Raw genomic sequence first — 23,930 nt, 5'->3', positions numbered from 1 at the left:
GCTTTCAGTCACTAGTGTTTTCTTCACCCAGCCATAAGCATTGTCCCTTTGGTCTTTCCCCCCGCCCCAAGTTATTTTTTGAAAGTTATATTCACTGTACTTAAAATAATAAATCCTCCTTTTAAAAACATCTCAAGTTTCAAAATTAGGGAGAGAAATCTGCCTGAGAGATTTACAGATATTTCCACTTTATTTAAATTATGATTTAAAGGGGCAGGAACAACAGACTGTGGGAACATTTTCTATTAATTGAGGAAAATTAGGTGTGGATATAAGTAGAGAAATTGTTTGTGTTCTTTGCAGTACCTCCAAATGGCCTGGTTGTTTACTGTGGTACAATTGTAACAGAAGAAGGAAAAGAAAAGAAAGTCAACATTGACTTTGAACCTTTCAAACCAATTAATACTTCATTGTATTTGTGTGACAACAAATTCCATACAGAGGTAAGAAGTTCATCCAATGTTTTCATTACCTTGACAGAAACCCCATACCCATTAGCAGTCATCCCCAGTCCTCCCTCCCTACCCCCATACCCCAAGATCTCTCAGCTCTAGGCTACCCATAATCTATTTTCTATCTCTGTGGATATGCTTGCGCTGGGCATTTCAATATAAATGGAATGATAGAATGGGTGGCCTTTTGTGCCTAGCTTCTTTCACTTAGCACGTTTTCAAGGTTCATCCATGTTGTGGCATGTATTGTGCTTCATTCCTTTTTATTACCAAATAATATTTGCCACATTTTACTTATTTAACATCATTTGATGAATATGTTGTTTCTACTGTTTGTTATGAATAATACTGCTTTGAACATACAAGTTTTTGTATGTCCATATGTTTTCATTGGGGGCAGGTATATACCTAGGAGTGGAATTTCTGGGTCATATGATAACTGTTTAACCATTTCAGGAATTGCCAGGCTGTTTTAATTGTGCCATTTTACAAGGCTGGCTTTTTTTTTTTTTTTTTAATTATTATAGCATGGAATGATATGATCATTCAGCATGTTTGAGGAAAGTGCTAAGCTGGGTTTGAAGAACTAATTAGAAGCAAAGAAATAATTGGTTACCTGATCTCCATGTCTCCCTGTGTATCCATGATACTTGCCTACATTTCTTGCTCTCTTAGTTTTCAGCTCACAAATAGTAAAATCTTTATTAGCAGGTCCATAAGAGCCCCCCCCCCATAAAACTTTTGAGTGACACAGCTGCCATAATATGATGAACATTAAGGGTGGAAATGAAACCTCATTAGAGTGACCTAAATCAGTCAACAGTAGAACAATCAGGAATTCACAGCTGGCTCCTAGTTCAGTCTCTGGCCTTTCATCGACCTAGGGGAAAACCTCTACAGTGGAATTAGAACTGACATTTGTCGACACAGTTTACAATGGATGATTTTGCTAACGACAGGAAGTTCAGTTCCAGTCAGATCTTGAACGGTTGCAGAGATGGTGGAGACTGATTTTCTCTTGGCTATCACAGCCTCCTTCTGGCAAAAGCTTCATTGGAGAAGCTCTTTGCCACCCTCTCCCACTTAACTGTTGTCTGGTTTGATGAAAGCAGATTTTAAATCTTGTTGATTTAAACAGTACCTGGTACTCATGTTACCTAGTTTTAGCTTACTTACTAAGTTAGCTTCATTGGTTTATCTAAACCTTACCTCCTCTTTGAAGACACCATTTCATCGTGCTAGCTTTATTTATTTTGGTTTTAACGTGTATGTCAATAACTACATACGAATGTGGCATACTGAACAATACAACTTATGTCGTGTTTAATCGGGATATTTATACATTCTTATGAGGGATAAGTCTATTCCCTGATGAGCAGGCTTGTTAAAAACCTAAATTAATCAAGCTGTGTATCAGAGGTTATTGGGATAAGGCAAAAGTTTTAACGTGGGCAATATTCATGTCTTTTTTAAAAAATATCCGCCAACACTTTATTTTTTTGGTCTTGCTTTGTTTTATAAATTTATTTTTGGCTGTGTTGGGTCTTCAGTGCTGTGCGTGGGCTTTCTCTAGTTGCAGCGAGCGGGGGCTACTTTTTGTTGTGGTGTGCAAGCTTCTCATTGCAGTGGCTTTTCTTGTGGAGCACGGGCTCTAGGTGTGCAGGCTTCAGTAGTTGTGGCACGTGGGCTCTGTATCTGTGGCTCACAGGCTCAGTAGTTGTGATGCATGGGCTTAGTTGCTCCGCAACATGTGGGATCTTCCCAGACCAGGGCTCGAATCCGTGTCCCCTGCATTGGCAGGCAGATTCTTAACCACTGCGCTACCAGGGAAGCCCAATATTCATGTCTTAATGCTAATTATCAGGTGTGCTTTGGTTAAAGGGTGATTCTTAGTGATTAATCTGCTTTCCAGTCAATTCCTGAAGGAGATATTTTCTTCCTCAGTTAAATGGTATGGGTAATAATTTCTTACTGCCAAATTAGATCTTTTTATAGACTGTTTCTGGGTTTTGTACTCAGTGAGTACTACTCTAGAGTTGATTCACAAGATACTCTTATTTGCCATAGTGAATACCGCCTATTAATAATGCTGGGGTTATTAATGGTAACAGAAAGTCAACTTTTGGAGGTTAGACTTTGAATTTGAACATTATGTTCCCTGGAGCATCATCAGTCTAAAATCAAGGACCTAGGAAGAATTTGAGCCCTGTAACTCTGTATTAGTTTTGCATTCCTGTGCCTAGGTCAGCTTTGTAAAAAGGCTTCACATTGATATTGTTGGTTTTCTCCTGCATGTGGTTCAAATTTGTCCATATGAGTTACATATTTACAGCTGGTCTATAAATTACTCCATGAAATGGTTTTTCTGTAGTACTCATACCATTCTGAGTGGAGAGGGCTTGTATATCTCCTTTTGGATTTTTGTCTACACTTTAGCAAAGCAAAGGTTTATTGTGTGGTACCTGTGTTTGCTTTTCAGGCTCTTACAGCACTACTTTCAGATGATAGCAAGTTTGGCTTCATTGTAATAGATGGTAGTGGTGCACTTTTTGGCACACTCCAAGGAAATACAAGAGAAGTTCTACACAAATTCACCGTGGATCTCCCAAAGAAACATGGTAATCTAGGAAGAGAACATGAGCACCTTTGCTTTGTGTCTGACATTAAAGAAGCAAATTGTATAATAGGGGAAAGTAAATCCAGATGATGGGAGGAGCATCATGCAATGACTCATTGGTGCTTGTGGCTCTTTTTGTTTTTTTTTCCGCGGTATGCGGGACTCTCACTGTTGTGGCCTCTCCCGTTGCGGAGCACAGGCTCCGGACGCACAGGCTCAGCGGCCATGGTCATGGGCCTATCCGCTCCGCGGCATGTGGGATCTTCCCGGACTGGGGCACGAACCCATCCCCTGCATCAGCAGGCGGACTCACAACCACTGCGCCACCAGGGAAGCCCTCTTGTGGCTCTTTTGACTAGAGAATTAGTGATCACTCTGTGAAAACCAGTAATAGCTTATACCAAACATTTAAGTTAAGGGAATAGTGATTTTCCTCTTTCTCCTTTCTTTGGGGAATAGCATGATTATATAGTTACTTTTTAATTGGCAAGGCATCTTGTACTTCTTAATAATTGACTTTTTCTCTCACTGCTTTTCTTTGTCAAAGGTAGAGGAGGTCAGTCAGCCTTGCGTTTTGCCCGTTTAAGAATGGAAAAGCGACATAACTATGTTCGGAAAGTAGCTGAGACTGCTGTGCAGCTGTTTATTTCTGGGGACAAAGTGAATGTGGCTGGTCTTGTTTTAGCTGGATCAGCTGACTTTAAAACTGAACTAAGTCAATCTGATATGTTTGATCAGGTAAGTGAGAAGTAGATGCTCCTTTATGTAAGTTTCTAGGTGGGAGTAGTTGAGTTCTCTGAGTGCCGGTACATGCACATCTTTTTTACTTTTACAGTGAAAAATTCTGTGTTAAAAACCTAGCTCTGAGTGGACAAAATTCCATGTGTATTATTAGGAATATTAGGAGATATTCCCCCATGTCTTTCTGGACTTTTTTTTCTTTTGAAATCAGCCATTTTTTGGATAGTATCTTTCTGGACCCTATGTTGGCCCCTGGTTATAGTGGGTTGCCGTAATTGGCTTTAAAATGGAGTTTGATTTCAAAGAAACTAGGACTGGTTTTTCTTGTCTTTTTCTGACTTATTCCTGGAGGTAAGTAAAGCAGTGAACCTCTCAGCAATATGACAGAGCTGATTAAGCCTAAAGCATTTAATCCAGAAAGCTCTATTGGTTTATGACTTGGGCTGGCCATCACACATTCCCAAGGTGTTCTTCTGGTGTGGGGTAGTAGCGTTACAGTAGAAGGCTCACTAAAGAAGCTGTCTTACATACTCTACCACCTTATATAGCAGGAACCAATAGTTCCTCCTTTCCTTCACAAGATACTTTGTGTTTAATGAGTTAGGCTTTTATAGGTCTGCTAGAATGTGTGATATCGTTGGCTAAGGAAGTTTATCCTGGCAGTGTTCTTCAGTGAGACCTATTCAGGAGTAAATTGGGCTCTTTCCCCTCCTCTTGAGGCTTCACTGATAATGTTGCTAGTTTTGCATGCCATTAAAAGGTAATGGGTCTTGGTAAGGGTGTTTTGAAGTACTAATGATGTGCTCTTTTAATTTTTTTTAATTGTGTCAGAGGTTGCAATCAAAAGTTTTAAAATTAGTTGATATATCTTATGGTGGTGAAAATGGATTCAACCAAGCTATTGAGTTATCTACTGAAGTCCTCTCCAACGTGAAGTTCATTCAAGAGAAGAAGTTAATAGGTATCAGTGAAATGCAACTTACTTAACTGTGAAATGTTTTTGTATGTGTATGTATATGATTATATGTACGAAACAAAACACTGAAAAGGTAAAAGGAAGATTTAGCATTTTAATTTAAGTCCTTCTCAGTGGAATCATTAATCTTTCTTTAGTTGTTAAGTCTAATAAATGTGTGTTTTTCTACTGTTTTTCCCCTTTGGCAATAGGAACCAAACTTCAGTTAGATTTCCCATATTAATTTATCCTTTGTAATAGAGTGATGAATAGAGAGCTCAAATTAAAGATTAATGGGGCCATTGTTTGGCTATGTTTCTAATTTGACACACACATTTCCAAATGATTGTGTATTTGGCCCAACTGTTAGCTCTTCAGAGTCATTTTCTGGAGCCTCAACTAGCAGTGTGATTTTTCACTGACATTTGGCACTTACTCATTTTTAAGTTTTGAGTAAGAAGGTCTATATCTACAAAAGAAACCTTAATATGTGTTCTTGATGACCTGTCCCTAACCACAGGGCGATACTTTGATGAAATCAGCCAGGACACGGGCAAGTACTGTTTTGGAGTTGAAGATACACTAAAGGCTTTAGAAATGGGAGCTGTAGAGATTCTAATAGTCTATGAAAATCTGGATATAATGAGATATGTACTTCATTGCCAAGGCACAGAAGGTATGAGAATTAGAAAATAAGATGACTCTTACTGACCTGTGTATTCAAGAAGCCTGGGGGGGAGATTTGGGAAAGGTGGCTGATTTCAGGAGCAATCAAAAGGCAGATCTATACTGTGTTCCCCAGTCTTTCAGTCTGTATCCAATTGAACTGATAAATGTCTACCTAAGATGGTTAAATTTTTTGAGGACAAGGGCTATATCTTAAATAACTTTGGTGTTTCCTTATGATAGGAGCAGTATACCTGGTAGATATTAATTCATTGCATGCTAATGTTCTTATGAAAAGAAGGTTGCTAGAATGAGTTCAGGAGTTCATCTAACCTGATTCATCTCATGGAACTTAAACCTGTTAGTATATGAGAAGCAGGTTAACACATTCTTTTTTCCCCAATGCTGCAGAGGAGAAAATTCTCTATCTAACTCCAGAACAAGAGAAGGATAAATCTCATTTTACAGACAAAGAGGTATGTGATTGGTTTGGTGATACATACAAGGAAACATAAATCCATATGTTAGTGCCCTGGCAGCACACAGTAGCATCAGCCTTGGAAAACCAAACCTCATACTTGCTGGCAGTGGGAAGTACCAGGAGGTGGTCAGCTCCTATATGCCACATACTGATCTGATTCCAAAGGAGGAGGCCAGGTCATGGTTACCCTGGTTCCTTATTTTTAAAGAAAACATTCTCATACTTGAAAAATGTTTTAGAGGAAGATTAACTAAATAAACAGTTCCTCTCCTGCACTGTGAAATCTGTGCTTTCTTCATTTACTTTATTCTACAGGTTTGGCCTAACTGCATCACCACAGCTTCAAGTGTTACCTGCTCAGCACAGGTCCCTTTTTCAATTGGTAGCTTCTTCAAGTTCTGAGTTGAAGGACTTTGGTTTTTACAAGCCTGCTCCAAAAAGCATTTCTGGCGTGTCTCTTCTTGGCTGTTGAATGAATGCTGCCTAGAGACACTTTATAACAGCCTGACTTCTAGAGACAACAGGAGGAACCATAAGTTGAAAAACTGCTAAGTGTGTTAACATTTTTCAAGTAATCAGAATTTCCGTGCTGTTGCAATTATATCACCAGAAACTGTAATTCACTTACAGTTTCACACACATAGATATAATGACAGGGACAAGGAGAATATTGGCAGGCAAGGGGCAAGCGTTCCTGTCTTGATATATCCTAATCCCATTGTTTCTGTATCTCGTGGCTGCCCCTGCAGACAGGACAAGAACACGAGCTGATTGAGAGCATGCCCCTGCTGGAGTGGTTTGCTAACAACTATAAAAAATTTGGAGCTACTTTGGAAATTGTCACAGATAAGTCACAAGAAGGATCCCAGTTTGTGAAAGGATTTGGTGGAATTGGAGGTGAGTAGCAAATCAGAAAACTAATAGCCAGGGTCTCAGGCCACAGCCTTTTCCTGGCTATACCAAAATAACGTTAACTTCAGATGAGGTGTGCTCATCATCCAGTGAGGCAGGGGATTGAGGCAGCACATGGCTGCAGGTTCCTTCGTTGGGACCACTTTTTTATCATCTCTTTGCTTTCTATAATTCTGCAAGGGGATTGGGCTTCCCTTAACGGAGTGAACATGCTCCCCACCCCCCAGTTCTGTGAACCACAGCTATTGACTCTGTTTGTTTCCCCAGGTATCTTGCGGTACCGAGTAGATTTCCAGGGAATGGAATACCAAGGAGGAGATGATGAATTCTTTGACCTTGATGACTACTAGGTAGTCGACATGGGTCCGGCAAAACGTGCCTCACCCTCCAGCATCCAACCCAAGGAGCATACCCGTGGTGGAATCCAAACAGATCCCTGCCTTACAATTGGAACATTTCCAGAACTTAGTCCATAAGCATTGGATATTGAAAAGAAAACCGAAACAAAAACCAGACCCAACCCTACACTTTGGTTTGTCATGGTGTCAGCGCAGCAGCCTACAACTAAGTTCCTAAATGCCACTTTGGACTAATTTAAAAAAGAATCCCAGTTTTTACTTTTACTTGATGGTGAAATTGGTTGCTCTTGTATTTTATGGAAAAAAAATGATTTTTTTAACCTTCATACATAGAAGCAAAATACTTTAACTGCTGTAAACCTTCAAAAGTTAATAGAAATGAGATCATACTGGTTTATTTTGATTGGAGAAAAATTAAATTGCTGCATTTCGCAGTGACCCATTTACATGGCATTCTCAGCTTAGACTGCATAAGAAGAAATATATGTGGTGAAATGTTGGAACCATTTCTCTCTTGGTCTCTGTTTAACGTTGAAAGGGTGAGCTAATAGGAGGCAGTTTCAACTTCACTCCCTCACACTACCCCTCCCCTCCAGACTGTCAGTTTCAAGGATGCAGATTGCACTGCAAAGATAAACTGACACATGAAGCATTTGGGCCAGTGCTCTGTTTCCTTCCATCTGTTTTGTAGGTGCATTTGTGCCCAGGGTTTGGGAGCCCTTAGCATCAATTGCTTTGACAAGGGTTTGCATAATCTTGCATACTAGAAACCAGTTTGGGATGGATATGATGGGGCTTCTGTGCTATTGCTGGGATTGGGAGAAATAAAACATGCAATTTAAGTGGAAGCAAAGAAATTTAAAGAATATTTTATTTTGCTTGGGTCTGTCCTTGGCAAAAGGGAGGTGGTTATGTTTTCCTTGTGTTGGATGGCATGAGATTATGTGAATGTTTTGATTTTTAAAAAATGAACTGCAAGGTTTTCACAGGAACAACAGACATGTATGACTGTGCATGTAATTGTAAACCCCTGACTTCCTGGTGGGGTTGGAGCATCTGTTTCAAATATGGGACTTACAAGCACCTCTCATAGGAGAAATTATGGGAGGAGGGTGGGAAGGGCAGGGGTGGGAAGGGATGGGACACAGCTTCTGGCACCAAGGACTTAACCACGTTGGATCCAAAAGTGGGCCTGAAAACCTGAAGCTTATGCTTCACAGCTGGGCTGTAAATCGGACTTGACCCCAGCTGACATGCAAGGTCATGGTGTGCCTGAGGTGGTGACAGTGAACAAAGTGTATAGGACGTGCCCAGTGATAGCAATGGAAAAAAGTATACCAGATGGACTTTGAAGGACCAAAGGTTTTAAAAGTCAATTGGTATCACCCCACGCTGCTAGGGTAGTGGGGTGCATTTGGTTTTCAAATTGGGTACTTTTAACACTTTAGTGCCTGACTGCTGTTCTTCACTGACTTGACTCAGTCACTCGTAGCTTTATTGGTCTGAACCAGCTCCTTGTTCCCAGGTTACAGACCTGCCTATCGTTCCAATAATCCTGTTTCACTTGAATGAAGGGAGTATGTCTTAAATGTAAAGCTTCTGGTTCTCAACACTGTACTTTGAGGTCCAAATGACTGTCTATGTATAACCTGATGTCTCAACCCCCAGTGAGAAGAGTCAATTCTTTGGTATTCATCAACGTGGGAGGCTTCACCGGAGCAGGCTTTTGCTTTGGGCTCTGCTGTTTGTTTGCAGAACACCCAAGAGCGAGCAAACATGCTCTCTTCACAGCAGTACCTTAGGGTTTTGCCATTGTAAATGGGTCTAATGTGATATGACAAGACCAGAGAAATTGGATGTAAATTTACATTTCTGAATATGCTTGTTGTTTCACATGATACATTTAGGGTATGCAGCTCCTTTTGTAGTTTTTATTTTTACTATTTAAGTTTGGAAATGATGCCAAATTTTTGTATTTCTTTAATCAATGTGTTCTCTTTGGTGATATATATTGCATTATATATTGATGTGTTTATCAATATATACTGATATGTATTACACTTACACATACAAACACATAAATAAGAGGGGGTGAAAACCGTAGCCTTTGCATTCTCTATAGCCTCTACGGAGAGATCCTAAGCAGCAAAATCTTGGTGTTGTGATGTACAGAAATGGAGAAGAGTATTAAACCATATTTAAGAATATACTTTGTGTGCTTGAGATTCTTTAGGACTGTTCCTAAGAAAGGTCTGAACTGTGGAGAACAGTGAGTAAGCTAAGGCACATGTCAGTTTCATCATAGTTACTAACTTTTCAGCCTTAGATTTAGTTGTCTTTGGCTACATTTGCCTATAGAAGGGTATATGCAAAGGGTATCTGAGGTCATGATCCCAGTGTTAACACCAGAGGAAAGAGGTTCCAGTTACTAGGGCCAAACTAATTTGTATCTTACTCTATTCTATATGCACGCCCAAGAGAAACTTGCCCTTTTTTAAGAAAAGGTGTTATGCCATGTTACCTCAACATTCCATGGAGGGAGATGGTGCTTCCCATTTTATAATAAAACAGGCCAAAAGAGGTTAAGTAGCAGCTGTTTAGTGGTGAAGCCAAATTTTATCCGAGGCCTAGTTCCAAAGTTGATTCTATATCTGCTGGCGTTTGAGTCAATAGAATAGTCCAGATGGAAGAGCAGAAACTAAGCCTCCCCACCTTGATCTTGCATACCTGGTACCGGATAGGAGAGCAATAACCTCATTCAAGAGCAAGTCAGAGAGGCTGGCTCAGTGAAGCAGGGCTTCTAGGCTGTATCAAAACAGAAGAGGATTTTTGTTTCATTTGTTTTTCCCCAAAGTGGAGGTACTTAGAGCTCCTTCTGTTTGGTAGCTTAGGAAGCCGAGTTGAAGTATCAAGGTGGTATGTGATTTAATTTCTCCAAATTTAAGAAGTGTTTTTAACAAAATTGACCAGTAAGGGAACCTATTGTGTCACTTTGCTTTTTCAGCATACTTTTGCCCAGTTTCTCATCTGATTCAGATGATAGCCTTGATGAAACCCAATCACCCTATGGGAAGGGGAAGACATGCCCATGCATGGTGGAGGTACAGTTTTTTCTCCTGATGCATTCCTAGCTGCTGTTTGAAGTCAAAAGTTAGAAGGCAGCACAGTAGTGCCAATTATGTGGGCTGTTGTGCTTGCCTGTCTGGGCCTGCAGCACTTGCCATCTTTTGTTCTCTGGCTCCAGTTCTCATGCCATGGTGCTCCCAGACAGGCACAGTGTATTCAAAAGGTGGAATTTAAGCTTCATGCCAGCTTCTCACTTGTTGCCAATTTAAGTGAGCGCCTGCTGGGACTCCTACCTGCCAAATCCCACCCTGATGGGACTGTGCCTCCCAGGGACATAGGAACTGACCAGCCCAGAAGTGTGGAAGCAATGGGTGCCAAAGTTATTAAGGGTATGGCTGAATAACTTGCACTAGAAGTATATGTGAAAACCATTTATCTCCAGGGTTCAAACGTGTCTGGGAACTCTGCTTCAGATAAGAGTCTGAAATTGCTTGGCACGCTCATCCTAGGGTTCAGTTAAGAGCCCAGGACAAAGAGCCAGCTCTTTGGACAAACATCTCTGGTTCTGTCTCTGCCATTAGTTGGACTTCTGATTTCAGGTAAGTCCCTTCCTACCCCTCAGTTTCCCTATCAGTGTAAGGATGACTCTGAATCTAAAGAGTCTTTCCAGCTGTAAAGCTATCAGGATATAATGGTGAGCAGGAGATCTGACATCTGACTGGAAGAGATCCTGCCAGTAAGACTTTGCCCATGTCTCTGAGTAGCAATTTCCATACCTGTAACAATGCCTACTCCATAAGGACTGTGGTAAGGATTAAATGCAATAAGTCACGTGAAATACACAGTACAATGGCACTTAGCAAGGGCTCACTCAGATGGGAGATGATCCTAACCTTGGTCCTTGGGAAGTGACCTGGGTGAGTTCGCACTGGTGACCACGAGGTGGTGCTAGAGTTAAGGATACTGGTTGTGGAAGAAAGTTGCCTCTGGTGGGGAGATTTCTGAAAAGCATTAAGAGGTGACTGGGACAGCTTGCTTACCTTTAAAATTTGGCTATATGGAGAAGGGAAACTACCAAAGGAAGTAGGGATGAGTGAACAGAACAGAGAGGAGAAACGGGAGTCTCAATCTGGGCTTCAAGCTACCCATCTGAAAAATAACGACAATCACTAATATTTGTTGGACAGTTACCATGCACCAGGCAAGGTGCCATGTCACATGCATCAACTCATTTAATCCTTAGAAAAAAATGTGCTACATACTGCTGTATATCTGCCCATATGGTTCCAAAGTCAATGCAAATGCAGGTCATTCCTTGCCCAAGAAGAGAACAGGTGCTGGTACTGCTAAGACGACAAGTCGACTCACCTCACCAACCTTTGTGCCTTCAGAGACAACCAACAACTTGGAGTGCAACTGGAAGGCATCCACCTAGAAGTTATGTCCTTCCCCCAGGACACACACCTTTTGACTGATCAGTCCAGCTTAGCCCACAGCTACAGTTGAGAATGGATAAAAGAAGCTCCCTTGGACTCTAGAGGATCCCTGTAATTTATCCAGCATCTTCAAAGAAGAATGTACACACATAACGGAATTTCTCAGCAACTAGGGCATCTGCCCCTACTCTTAAAAACACATTGTCAGTAGGGCAATTAATGAAAATGGAATGTGGACTGCGGATAAAAGTATTGTTATCAATGTTAGATCTCCTGAACTTGATAACTATATGTGGTTCCATAAGAGGATACTCTTTTTCTTAGGAAATACACACTGAAGTTTCAGGGGGTTTAAAATGAGACATTCACTAAGGGAATTTTTGAAATTTCAGAAATATGGAAGAAAAACATAAAAGCATCATTTAACTAACATTTTAAGGTCATCATGAACGCTCATTATAGAACAGTGTGATATAATGAGTGTTTAGGTTCTGACTGATTCACAAGGTATCTAAAACAACTTTAGTTTCATTCTTCATTCAAATTTGGTTTTTACTCAGAATTTGGGTTTGACTCAGAGATCAGCATCTAGAAGAGTTCATTCTGCTGCAGGGTGTGCAGCTGAGGAAAAATCCCTACTGAGTCAGCCAGAGGGGCGAGGGGGCTGAGCCTGGGAACTGGGCCCAGACGGGAAGGAAGCGAGCAGCAGCAGTGCCAGGAGAGGAGTGCTGTCAGCCACACCCCTCAGAGATGAAATCAGCTTTGAGGTTGGACCAGTGCTAGGTGAGATAAGACAGTATGAAGAACAGGGCTTCTTGGGGGACACTTGACCCCTGGCTCACTAAGCAACTAAGGGGGTGATGGGAAGAAGGAAAAGCTGTATCTCAAAGCCTAAAATCCATTCACAGAAAGGACAAGTGTCATCAGACTCTACACGTTTATCTACAGCCACACTCTTCCGTTGCCCCATACTTTCACTTCTTAAGGAATCAATTTTTGCACTTACAAGGGCCCTGGACCTTACTATTCCAATCCCCTAATTAGGAATAGGAAAGCTGAAGCCCACAGAGCAGCACAACGACCTGTCATGTTCATGCAGCAGATGACAAGAGCCAACATGAGCAGCTGATATTACAACTCCAAATTCAGTATTTTTTTTTTGCAGTACGCGGGCTTCTCACTGTTGTGGTCTCTCCCGTTGCGGAGCACAGGCTCCGGACGTGCAGGCTCAGCGGCCATGGCTCACAGGCCCAACCGCTCCGCGGCATGTGGGATCCTCCCGGACCGGGGCATGAACCCCTGTCCCCTGCATCGGCAGGTGGACTCTCAACCACTGCACCACCAGGGAAGCCCTAAATTCAGTACTCTTAACACATGGAGGATCTTGTTATTCTTCATCTAAGCCCCTTCTCCCCCTTGTTAGAGATGAGAAGAGGGAGGATCAGAGAGAGTAAGGGAGTGGCCTGAAGCCAAAGACAGAGCTGGGAGGGGAAAGGTGGCCAACATCCAGGTGGAGTTATGAAAGTTGTTTTGAAGTCACTTCCCTGTGAGTCAGGGTTGGCTTGAGTGTGTAGATTAACTTGCTTCTCCAGCCCCCAAGGTTCCATATTAGCCCCATCTATGTTTCCCTTACAGTCAGACTTCCAGCTCTTCCACTTGGGTGAGATACCCTGCCTGGGCTCAGCCTCTTCTGCTTGGTTCTTCATCCTAACCCAAAGGAAACCTAGGAGGCAAACCCATTTTCAAGAAGGTCTGGAGATCAGGAAAAGAGGGCTTGAGAACGAGGAGAAATCAGGGCTTGATGCTGGAATGCCTGCCCCAAGTTATATGGCTGTCCAGACCTAAGTACTGGGTTGGCCAAAATGTTCGTTTGGTTAAGGAATACATTGTTCAATACAGTTCTTGGTGAAAATGAAAAATGTGTCTTTTATTTTTGCTTAAAACCAAATGAACTTTTTGGCCAACCCAATACATTCCCAGGCTATGCTGAGGAGTGGGATTGACCAATCACCTCACATCACAATTCCTACTGGAGGGCCTGCAAAGGGGGACTCTATTTGTAATAGAACAGGATGTCACTTGAGGAAGAGGAGTTGCATTCCTGTGCTCAGGGCTAGAGGCCCTCTCTCACACCCCTGTCAAACTTGAATTCTAGAGAGAGATGGCAAGGAAGGGGCTCTGCTCCTCCCTGGGGAGCTGAGCAAAGGCCCTCAGAAACTCAGTCTCCTCCAGACTCTGTTTCCACAGACATAGCTCATTGCCACCTCTATTCCTTACATTGTGCTTGGGTTAACTGTGGTGTCATTCTTTCATTCAGCAAGCATTTAGAGACGTTTCCTGTGTACTGGGTGGGCCCTGTGCAAGATGCTGGGATACAGTGGTGAAAAACAGTCACTGTCCCTGCCCTTCAGCACTTACACTCCAGCAGGGGAGACAGCAAGAATGACAATAAAAATGAGGAATATTAGAGGATGAGGGGAGGGCACCCTTATTTCATCTGCGGGTGGCCAAGCTGCCTGGTGAGCCAGGGTCAGCCTGGAGAGGTGAAAGGCGAGTTTGGAAAGGCAGATGTGCTGGTCCTGACTTGACCCAAAGGCCAGGAAATCATTCAGATTTTAGGATACTTTTTTCACCCTGCTATCACTTTTGTTCTTGGTTGTTTATTAACAGCTTTATTGAGGTATAATTTACAAACTATAAAATTAACCCACTGTTAAGTACAGCTTGGTGATTTTTTTGAAATAAATTCATAGTTGTGCAAACATTACACAATCCAGTGTCCATCTCTCAGAAAAGTCTTTTGTGCCCCTTTAGTCAATCCTTGCTCACTCCCAACCCCAGGCAACCAATGATCTGCTTTCTGTCTCTATGGTTTTGACTTTCCTAGAAATTTCATGTTACTAGAATAGTGTAATATGTAGTCTTTTACATCAGGTTTCTTTCACTTAGCTTTCTTCATTTAGATGGATTTTTTACATACATCCATGTTGTTGCATGTTTGTTGCTTTTTATTGTTGAGTAGTGTGATACAGTAAGAAATATATATTTGGTCTTTATCTCCTGTTCTTGGTACACAGCTTCTCTAAAACCCCTGGAATCTCCAGAGTGATGAGTATCTTTTGTATGCTAGCGAGATGCCCAGATAGTTTCAAGAGTGGGGCTGCTTGCCAAAAAAACCCAGGATTACAAGGTTGGAAGGTTCAGCCCCACCCCAAGAGAGGGGAGAGGGGCTTGAGATCGAATCACCAATGGCCAATAATTTAATCAATAATGCCTACATGATGGTGCTTCCATAAAAATCCCTCAATTATGGAGTTCAGAGAGCTTCCAGTTTCATGAACACACTAAGGTACTGGGAGGGATCCTTGCAATTCTATATGAACATGAGGATCAACTTTTCCATTTCTGCAAAAAAAAAAAAGCCATTGGAACTTTGATAGAGATCACACTGAATCTGCAAATTGCTTTCGGTAGTATTGCCATCTTAAAGATATTAAGTCTTCTAATCCATAAACACAAGATGTCTTTCCATTTAATTAAGTTTCTAATTTCTTTTGTTTTCTAGTATTCTGTGTATAAATCTTTTACTTCCTTGGTTAAATTTATTCCTAGGTATTTTATTTTGGATGCTACTGTAAATGAAATTTTCTTAACTTCCTTTTTAGATTGTTCACTGGTGTCATTCTGGTTTTGATTTTCATTTTCCTGATGACTAATGTTGTTGAACATCTTTTCATAATCTTTTCATGTGCTCATCAGCCATTCATATGTCTTTTTTGGTGAAATGTAATTTCATTCTTAATCTCCCACTCTGTATTTCTAGAGTGGAGAGAGGGGAAGTCCCTTTGTCTCTCTCACATACTTTCTCCCTTCTTCCATTTCTCTTTACTTTCAGAAAGTACTTAACAGATGAAGGGATAGCATAGTGCAGGGGGTTAACAACACAGACACTGAAGCCATACCTAGGTCCCACTCTGCCATATACTAGCTGCATGACCATACTTAACTTCTCTTTCAGTTTCTTCAAGGTTTAAATAGGGTGTTTTGTTAAATAAACTAAGCTTTTATTTCATTTGTTACATAAAATAACTACAGCCTACTACAGCCAAGCATTGTGCTAAACCCTACAATGCAGTCATGAGCAAAAGAGACACAGCCATTGAACTTCCAATGCATTATTCCAGTGAATATGAAACCCCAATTGCAATTAACACCTGAGGGAGGGCCACAGGTGTCTGTCACAGGGTATTTTGACCTGGCTGTCACCTTTTCTGAAGACACTGGTGCTTTAACTGAGCACAGGAGATGTTAGCTAGGCAAAGAGGAGGAATAGCAGCCCAGGCAGTGAGAACATGTAGGGGGTGGCAGAGAGTACAGCTGGGGAGGCAGGTGGAGAGCAGTGTGGATGAAGCTCAGAGAATGAAAGGGGAATGTGATGGAAGATGAAGCTAGAAGATGCCAGCATGGGCAGACTGGATTGAGACTCAAAGGCCTTGCTGAGAACTTGAAATTTTATTCTGAAGAAGAGGAGAAGTGGCTGAGGTGTTTTAAGCAGAAGGGTGACAAATTCAGATTTGTTTTTCAAAGAGATCCTTCTGGACACAGTACAGTTTGAGAAGAGAGCATGAGGCTGAGTCCTGAAGTACTGGAACACTTAATAAACCAAATACAGCCTTGTATGTCAAAATGTGTAAGCAGGGCTTCCCTGGTGGCGCAGTGGTTGAGAATCCGCCTGCTGATGCAGGGGACATGGGTTCGTGCCCCGGTCCAGGAAGATCCCACATGCCACGGAGCGGCTAGGCCCGTGAGCCATGGCCGCTAAGCCTGCGCATCCGAAGCCTGTGCTCCGCAACGGGAGAGGCCACAACAGTGAGAGGCCTGTGTACCGCAAAAAAAAAAAAAAAAAAAAAAAAAAAAAAGTGTAAGCAATGAAAGAGAGGCCTTCAAGAAGAGATGATCACCTACAAGTCAAATACTGCTGAGAATTACTCAAGGAAGATGAAAACTGAAAAAAATCTACTGAACTCAGAGTCAGGAGGTCCCTGGTAACAGCTAAGGAGCCCCCAGACAACACTACTGCTGCTCAGATCTCAGTCTGTCTGCCCTCTCTATAGCCCCACAGCCACTGCGTCAGGACTTCCCCTCTGGCAGATCAGAGCAGGTCTTTCTCATTAAGCCTTTTAGGATTCCCTGGCAGCTCTCCTGGCTGTCTGCACCAGATACATCATGGGGCCAGGCCAGTTTGACCATGTCTGCCTATCTCATCTAACCTACCTCACCCATTTCGCTACTCGGGAACCAGAGGTACCTACTGGGTGCCAGCATGCAGGCAGCCTCATGCCATGGCTAAGTACTACTCTGAAGTCAGACACCAGTTCCTAACAGCTCTACCACTAATCAAGATCTTGGTGAAAGATTTTTTTTCAATTAAAAAAAATTTAATTTTTTTTTTTTTGAATTTTTGGCTGCGTTGGGTCTTAATTGCTGTGTGGGCTTTCTTTACTTGTGGCAAGTGGGGGCTACTCTTCATTGAGGTGTGCAGGCTTCTCATTGCGGTGGCTTCTCTTGTTGCGGAGCAACTAAGCCTGTGTGCCACAACGATTGCATAGGCTTCAGTAGTTGCAGCATGTGGGCTCAGTAGTTGTGGCACGCGGGCCCTAGAGCACACAGGCTTCAGTAGGTGCAGCACATGAGCTCAGTAGTTGTGGTGCGTGGGCTCTAGGGCGCACGGGCTCAGTAGCTGTGGTGCATGAGCTTAGTTGCTCCACGGTATGTAGGATCTTCCCAGACCAGGGATCGAACCGGTGTCCCCTGCATTGGCAGATGGATTCTTAACCACTGCACCACCAGGAAAGTCCTCGTGAAAGACATTTAAATGGCCAAAACTGTTTTCCTATTTGTAAAATGCTGTGACAATGAAGCATGTATCAAATACTCCATCTAAGGAATTAGCTATCATAGGTTCATAGTCATTCATTCAACAATTGTTTATTGTGCAAGTAACAGGGATATGATAGTCAACAAGACAGACGTCATCCATGTCAACAAGGAATGCCTAATCTAGTGGGGGACCCAGTCAAGCAAAGATTCAGTGCTTCGATGGGAAAAGCACAGGGTACTGGCAGAGGATTAGGTGGGTGGGGGAACAAAAGTCACACCCCTAGTCTTGATAGGGAGGGTCGATTTTTCTTTGGGCAAGATCACTCATTATAGCATAGAGACAGGGTTGGTGCCATTGGCAAGAGAAGGTTTGGTTCCTGTCCTTAAAGAGAATTTAATTTGGTTGAAGAGGCAAGCACAGGAAAACAACGAGAAGAAAAATGCAAAGAAATTCTAGGCAACTGTCATACTGGATGTCACACTGGCTTTTTTTGCAAAAAAGTCTCAGCTTATCTATACTCAGGTTCCAAGTATCCCCACCATATAGAGGCCTAAAAGCTGGGCCCCAGGGCCACCGGGGTATCTGTGTCTCTCAAGACTGGGAGCAACGCAGGACCGCCACTGCTCCATAGGATTTTCCCAGGCTCAAAGCCCTCTCACCCAGAAGTGAACACAAGGCCTGCCCAGCAGAGGTCTGGGGTTCCTGCAAATTCTATAGCTGGAGAGGAGGCTGCTGGAGCTCCCCAGCTTCTCTCAGGCCTTCCTCCTCTGCTAGGTTCAGCTATAAATAGCTTGCTGGTTTCCAGCTGGGAATCTCCCAGCCCTGCAAAGAGTAAGCACCGCCTTCTCACCCTGTGCCGCCCTCAGCCTGGAGCAGAAGGGGGTGGTAGCTGGCAGGGGTAAGGAGACTAGATAAGGGAAAGACAAGAACCACCACCCCAGAGAAGCTGGCAACTGGACTACATTACCCACAATCCCAGATCATAACTGGAAAAAAGAGGCTGCTGGGGACCTGCAGCCTTAGGCAGGAACAAGTCCATAGGTGTCCTAGTCCCTGCGTGTGCAGCCCAGGCCCAGGCCCAGTTTTTTTTTCCAAAATGTAACCCCTAAACCTTCAGTCATGGGCCTTAGAGATCATCTCCTCTCCATGCACCCAATTCACAGGCACTCCCTGAGGCCAGGGAGACAGACAAAACTCCTTCTATTTTGGCCTTATTCGCAGTGTATGCGTGTGCTTACCACCAGAGACTGGAAGTCTGTGAGTGAATTTATTCTGGATCAAGTCCAGAGGCTTCTTAGTGCTAAAAGCCCCCTCCCTGGCATATTACTTGACTTGTTACTCCCAAGCTCTGAGCTTTTATCTCCCTGCCTCACCTGAGGAAGAGCAAATGCTCACAGGTTGGTCCATGGTGCACTTCTGGAAGCACTGGGGGGTGGGTGTTCAGGAACTGCTGCTGGTTTGGTCTCTGCTGAGATCTGGTCCCTCTCCGAGCTTTGCTCATCTCCCAGCAAATAGATCAGGGTAATCACATGGCTGCGGCAGGTTTAAGTCCCTGGAGGCACTGTACGAGGGCCTGTGGGGGCCTGCTGGTTCCTGCAGTGGATAAACCGGAGCTCTCAGGCTGAGCAAGTGAAGCCATTCTGGGTGGTGGAGGCACCCAGTGGGCACCACTCCAGACCACAGTGCCACTGCAGGTGTACACCTGCCCCGTCTCTGTCTCCCCCACCCCAACCTTCCAACTTTCCACACAAACCATTCATGTTGGGTTCTGGGGCTCATGAAGCTCCAGACCACGGGGAGCGTAGCAGGTGAAGATGTTAGCGGCTGGACCTAAAGTCGGGGACCCCTTCGGGGACCCCTGTCCAAGGTGAAAAGGCACTGTGGCTATCCTGACAACAGGGTCCTTTCCCTCTTTCCCCTCGCTCAGATATAATAACAACTCTCACATACTGAGCCAGGCACCAGGAATGCGAAGAGGAGTAAGACCGAATCGCAGTCTCAATAAATAACCGATGTGTTAGGTGCATCCCAGACCCGTGGTGTGGGAAGGACTTCCAGATGGCCAGAGGCCTGAAACAAGTAAGGGATGAGTAGCAGTTCTACCAAAATGGTGTGGGAAGGGCATTCCAGGCCGAAGGGACAGCTTGAGAAAAGGCAGGGAGGAGCGAGAAACAGCAAGCAGGGAGGAAGGCAGGGCGAGAGAAATACCGAAGACCGACTATAAAAATGCTAGCGGAGGCGCACGGCGAACGAGGTCAGGCCCTCACAGCACGCTTAGGCTTGGGGGCTTTAGGCTCCGGGCGGGGAGCCGAGGGAGGAACTCCAGCAAAGTCAGCTGCGCTTAGAGAATTAGGGGGAAAAGTGGGACAAAATATAAAACCGGTGGGGACAGTGGGAATCTCAGACCCTCTTGGGACGCCCAAGTCCGCCTGTCCCGCCTTTACCTCAGCCAGGCCGGGCCGCGCGTTCCCGGCCCCGCCGCCGCCCTCTCCTTGGCAGCGGGTCCCCTGGCCGCCGGCTCCCGGACGCGGGCGGACCCGGAGGGCCGAGCTCCCGCCCACAGCCGCCCGCGGGCCGCCTGCCAGACACGCCGGGAAGGAAAGGCCTTGTATGGGCCTCAGGCAGGGAGGAAGCGTCTGGCAGGGTCCCGGGAGGAAGCGCCATATATGGCGAGGGGCGGACCTGGGGCGAGGAGCGCGCCCGGGGCGAGGAGCGTGCACGAGATGGAGGTCGCTTCCGCCGCCGCAAGGCGGAGCCGCGCCGCGCCGCGCCGCGCCACCCCACCCCCATCCCGCGCAAGACCCACGACCCCCCACCCAACCCCTCCTGTCCCGGGAGGTACGCAGAGCGCCCGGCACGGCTCCCTCGGTGCCGGAGCTACGGGAAGTGGGGGCGAGAGGCGGGATCCGGGCCGCCTTTGACGGCTGACCGAGCCGAGACTGATTCCCGGCTCCAGGCACTTGCTCTGTGACCTTGGGCAAAACGCTTTAGTCTCTGAGCCTGAGATTCCTCTTTCTCCGAGTGGTGGGGACAAAAATGAGAAAGATACCTGTTAAACACGTCCGGGAGCGGCACGGCCCGCAGGGGCAGCGCATTCACCCTAACAATTGTGTGTGGCGGGGATGGGGGCGGGGATTCCCAGTCCCCTTCTGTGTCCTTTTAGCCTCTCCCTAGCCACCTCGGTGCCTGGGGGCTATATGGAGCTGAAGTCTCAAGAAGATATCTTTCCAGAAGAAAATAGGGCTACCTTAAGGTCTAGAGTTTTCCCTTCCAAGCTGTGGGATTCAGACAGACGGCGTTCCAATCCCACCTTCTCCCCTTCCAGCTGACTGATGCTGGGAAAGCTACTTTACCTTCTCTAAATCTCAATTTACTCATCGGTAAAATGGGGATAGTTCTTGATTTGCAGGGTTGTTGTGGTAATCAAATGAAACGAAATGGGGCATCTCTGCGTGTATGTGTGTGTGGTGTGAGAGAGAGAGGGAGAGAAAGAGAAGTGCTTGACTCAGAGTAGGTGCTTAATTAATGTCAGTTCCTCAGTTCTCGGTGCACTTTCCCAACTGGAGGGTGGGGAGAAGGAGATAAGAAGAGCTAGGTAAGCTTGGCCATTCTTCCTGGAAGTCGTGCTCTCTTGGAGGAGACTGTCCCTTCTTTGGCATCTATGGGACCTTGTTGCCAATATTTGGTGCTTCTTCCAGAGGCGTATCTGTGGCCCTAATGCTCCCCTTTCTCAGTTCAGCCGCCACCCCAATGAGCTGCTCTTCTTGCCTGCTGTTCTCTAGCTACCCCAGAGCCTAGCTGACCTCCTGGACAGGCTGGCAAGGGCAAAAATAACCTGGAGGAAGTTGAAGTTCCCATCACAGCCAGAAACTGGTATCTAGGACATCATCCCCTCCCACACCTGCTGTCAGTACCACACCCACACTTTTCAACAAGAGATGGGTATCAATCTCAGAGAAACATTCCCCAATCCTCCCTTTGGCCCTGCCCTGTGCTCATCTGTTCTGCCTGTACTGGAGTTGCACTTCAATCTAACCTGAACCTTCTTGCCTCTCAGTGGCAGCCCCATCCTGCAGTTAGCAGCCCCTTAGAGGTTCCAGGCAAGTTTGTGGACACACACAATAGATGTGTCACCCACGGCCTTGTTTCCTTTCATCCTGTCGTTGGCATGGTAACCTTCCCTGTAAAAGTTGCAGCCCTCAAGGATGTTTTTCAGTTCTAGCAGGGACATAGCTCCTTCCCCCCACCCCGTGTAGATCACAGGGTGACATGTAGCTGTGTCATTCTGGCCTCTTCCAAAATGGGGACGTGGTGCTGGTGGCACAAAAGAAGGACTGGTTTATGGAGGGCAGCAAAGGGCTTAAGGGAGACGCTGATTGGATCTCTGAGGAACAGATTCCTCCTGTCCTACATGTTGATCCTTGACCGCCCAGAATATTTAGGGAGCCACTCAGCATCTCATGGTGAATGATAAACACACATCTTCACTAAAATCAGGCACACAACAAATGGTATGATGGCCGGTGCTTAAACCTGTAGAATAAGCTGATAAACTAAAAAGCCTCCAGAATCCAGTGATATCCTCTCTCCTCAGTCCCTCTGTGGAATAAATGAATATTTATTAACCATCTCCCATGTTCCAGTTTTCCCATATATTATTTAAACTAATTCTTCCCACAGTCTTTTGAGGGAGGTATTAGAACACATTTTACAAACAGGGAAACTAAAATTTGGAGGGAGATCTTAAACAACGTAACCTAAACTATATGGCCGTGGAGTGGTGGCACTGAGACTGGAACCTAGGTCTTCAGACTCCCAATCCCACACAAAAGTCCTGTGTACCTTTGTATTTGTGACTGTGCTACTGATAAAGAAATCCTTGCCCCCAGGTCCCAAGGCATTGCCTTTCTAAGAGGTCCTCAGAAACGAAATGGGCATCAGCATCAGTCTCTGTGGTCGCAGGGTCCTGCGTGGCCCTGCGTGGCACAGCAGCAGCAGCAGCAGCAGTGTCCTCCTCCTCAAACCTGAGTCTTCCCCCTGCCAGCTGCCTTGTCTCCGTCATGGAGTTTCCCCAGCAGAGGGCAAGCCGAGGGAAAGTGGTTCCCAGCTGCCAGCCTCATCTAGACAAAATTGCATTAGTGCCAGCGTTGGTCCCTCCAGAGTGAGCACATACAGCTCCCCCGCAGAAGGGAGGGGCAGAGAGACACGGAGCAAAAAAGGAAACTTCCATTTCTTTCTTTGGCTGGGAAGCACTTGGCTTCGAGCTGCCACTCATCTTGTAGGTGGGAAAGACTAATACTGATCCTCTGGAGATTATAGAAGTCTCTAAAATGAACCCTTGGGCAAAAGGTTTGCTAGGGAGAAAGTCTAGTAGGAAAGCCGGAGGTTTGAGTGCAGCAGGAGGGAAGGAGAGGCAGTCTGAGGAGGGAGAAAGGCCCCTGATCTCCTCTCATGCTCTTTTCTGGGTGTCATTCTTCTTTCTGTGGGACTTCTGTCCTTTTGTCCAAAAAGACCAGAATAGTCATGTCCTGGCAACTGGAGCAGCGTGAGGGAGGAAGCAGTAGGAGGAGGGAACTATCAGATTGTCACCTCAAGCAAAACAGGGAATGCGTTAGTAGTATTAATAGTTAATATTTAATAGTTAATAGTGGCTCAACCACGCTTCATTTATTATCTCATTTAATAGATCCTACTGTTATCTCTGTTTTCGAGAAAGAGAAATTGAGGTTTATGGGGCTCCTCAATGACAATAGCTCCCAATGGGAGTGGGCCAAGCACTCAGCAGATATTGTCTCATTTAATCCTCACCACAAACCTGTGAGATGGAACCATTATGCCCATTTTCTCCAGGTGAAAACTGAGGCTCAGAGAAGTAGGGAACTTGCTTGTGATCACTAAGGAATGTAAGTGGCAGAGTGAGGGATTAGAATTTGGATGTGTGACTCCAGAACTCATGTGCTCAACACTGTCTTGCTGCCACCAAGGCTTCTCCACACCTTCCAGGACTCCTGCTCACATAGCCTGAGACCACAAATATCTGCCCACACCTGCACTTCCCTGCATTTTGCCACATAGGTGAAAACCCAGCCAGGAGCATTCACTGGGTTTAGTTCAGACTTGCCACCAGCGTCTTTCTAGGGCCTGGACGGATGGGCCTGGGTAACACGAGGCCCTGTGTCTTGGGGCTCTGGCTCCCATCCAGACTCCCGAGGTGGGAGGAAACCTAGAGAGGACATTACCACCCTCCGCATGCCTTGAGATTTCCCTAAGAGATACAAAGATGTGTAAATTGAACAGCCCTCAGGAGGTCTCCTTAAGACCCAGGAAGGTGCTTCTTGCAGGGAAGGATGGTGAGCCCAGCAAT

The 23,930-nt window shown here is 44.9% G+C and overlaps 1 protein-coding gene and 1 long non-coding RNA gene across 4 annotated transcripts in view; one reads left to right on the top strand and one right to left on the bottom strand.

Annotated features, from left to right (window-relative positions):
• ETF1 (eukaryotic translation termination factor 1) overlaps positions 1-9,390 on the top strand; it is a 28,685-nt gene extending 19,295 nt beyond the window's left edge. Inside the window, exons 4-11 of one of the 2 annotated variants that reach the window (XM_059061300.2) lie at positions 304-443; positions 2,932-3,070; positions 3,617-3,807; positions 4,642-4,771; positions 5,286-5,441; positions 5,843-5,907; positions 6,662-6,809; positions 7,092-9,390. In XM_059061300.2, the coding sequence (XP_058917283.1) occupies positions 304-443; positions 2,932-3,070; positions 3,617-3,807; positions 4,642-4,771; positions 5,286-5,441; positions 5,843-5,907; positions 6,662-6,809; positions 7,092-7,174 (1,052 nt within the window). In that variant the 3' untranslated portion in view covers positions 7,175-9,390. The remainder of the gene's footprint in view (positions 1-303; positions 444-2,931; positions 3,071-3,616; positions 3,808-4,641; positions 4,772-5,285; positions 5,442-5,842; positions 5,908-6,661; positions 6,810-7,091) is intronic. The other variant, XM_059061303.2, reaches the window with a different exon arrangement.
• The window catches only part of LOC131755124 (uncharacterized), a 29,982-nt gene extending 9,889 nt beyond the window's left edge, over positions 1-20,093 (bottom strand). Inside the window, exons 1-3 of one of the 2 annotated variants that reach the window (XR_009335394.2) lie at positions 20,011-20,093; positions 18,940-19,159; positions 14,653-15,090 (exon numbers count right to left, since the gene is read on the bottom strand). This is a non-coding gene — a long non-coding RNA (uncharacterized lncRNA). Of the gene's footprint in view, positions 1-14,652; positions 15,091-18,939; positions 19,160-20,010 lie in introns of those variants that run through there. The other variant, XR_010840244.1, reaches the window with a different exon arrangement.
• Between the last annotated feature and the right edge of the window lie 3,837 nt (positions 20,094-23,930).

This window comes from Kogia breviceps, chromosome 4 (assembly GCF_026419965.1).
Source record: "Kogia breviceps isolate mKogBre1 chromosome 4, mKogBre1 haplotype 1, whole genome shotgun sequence".
Taxonomy (NCBI): Eukaryota; Metazoa; Chordata; class Mammalia; order Artiodactyla; family Physeteridae; genus Kogia; species Kogia breviceps.
This window is presented reverse-complemented; position numbering and strand designations above follow the sequence as displayed.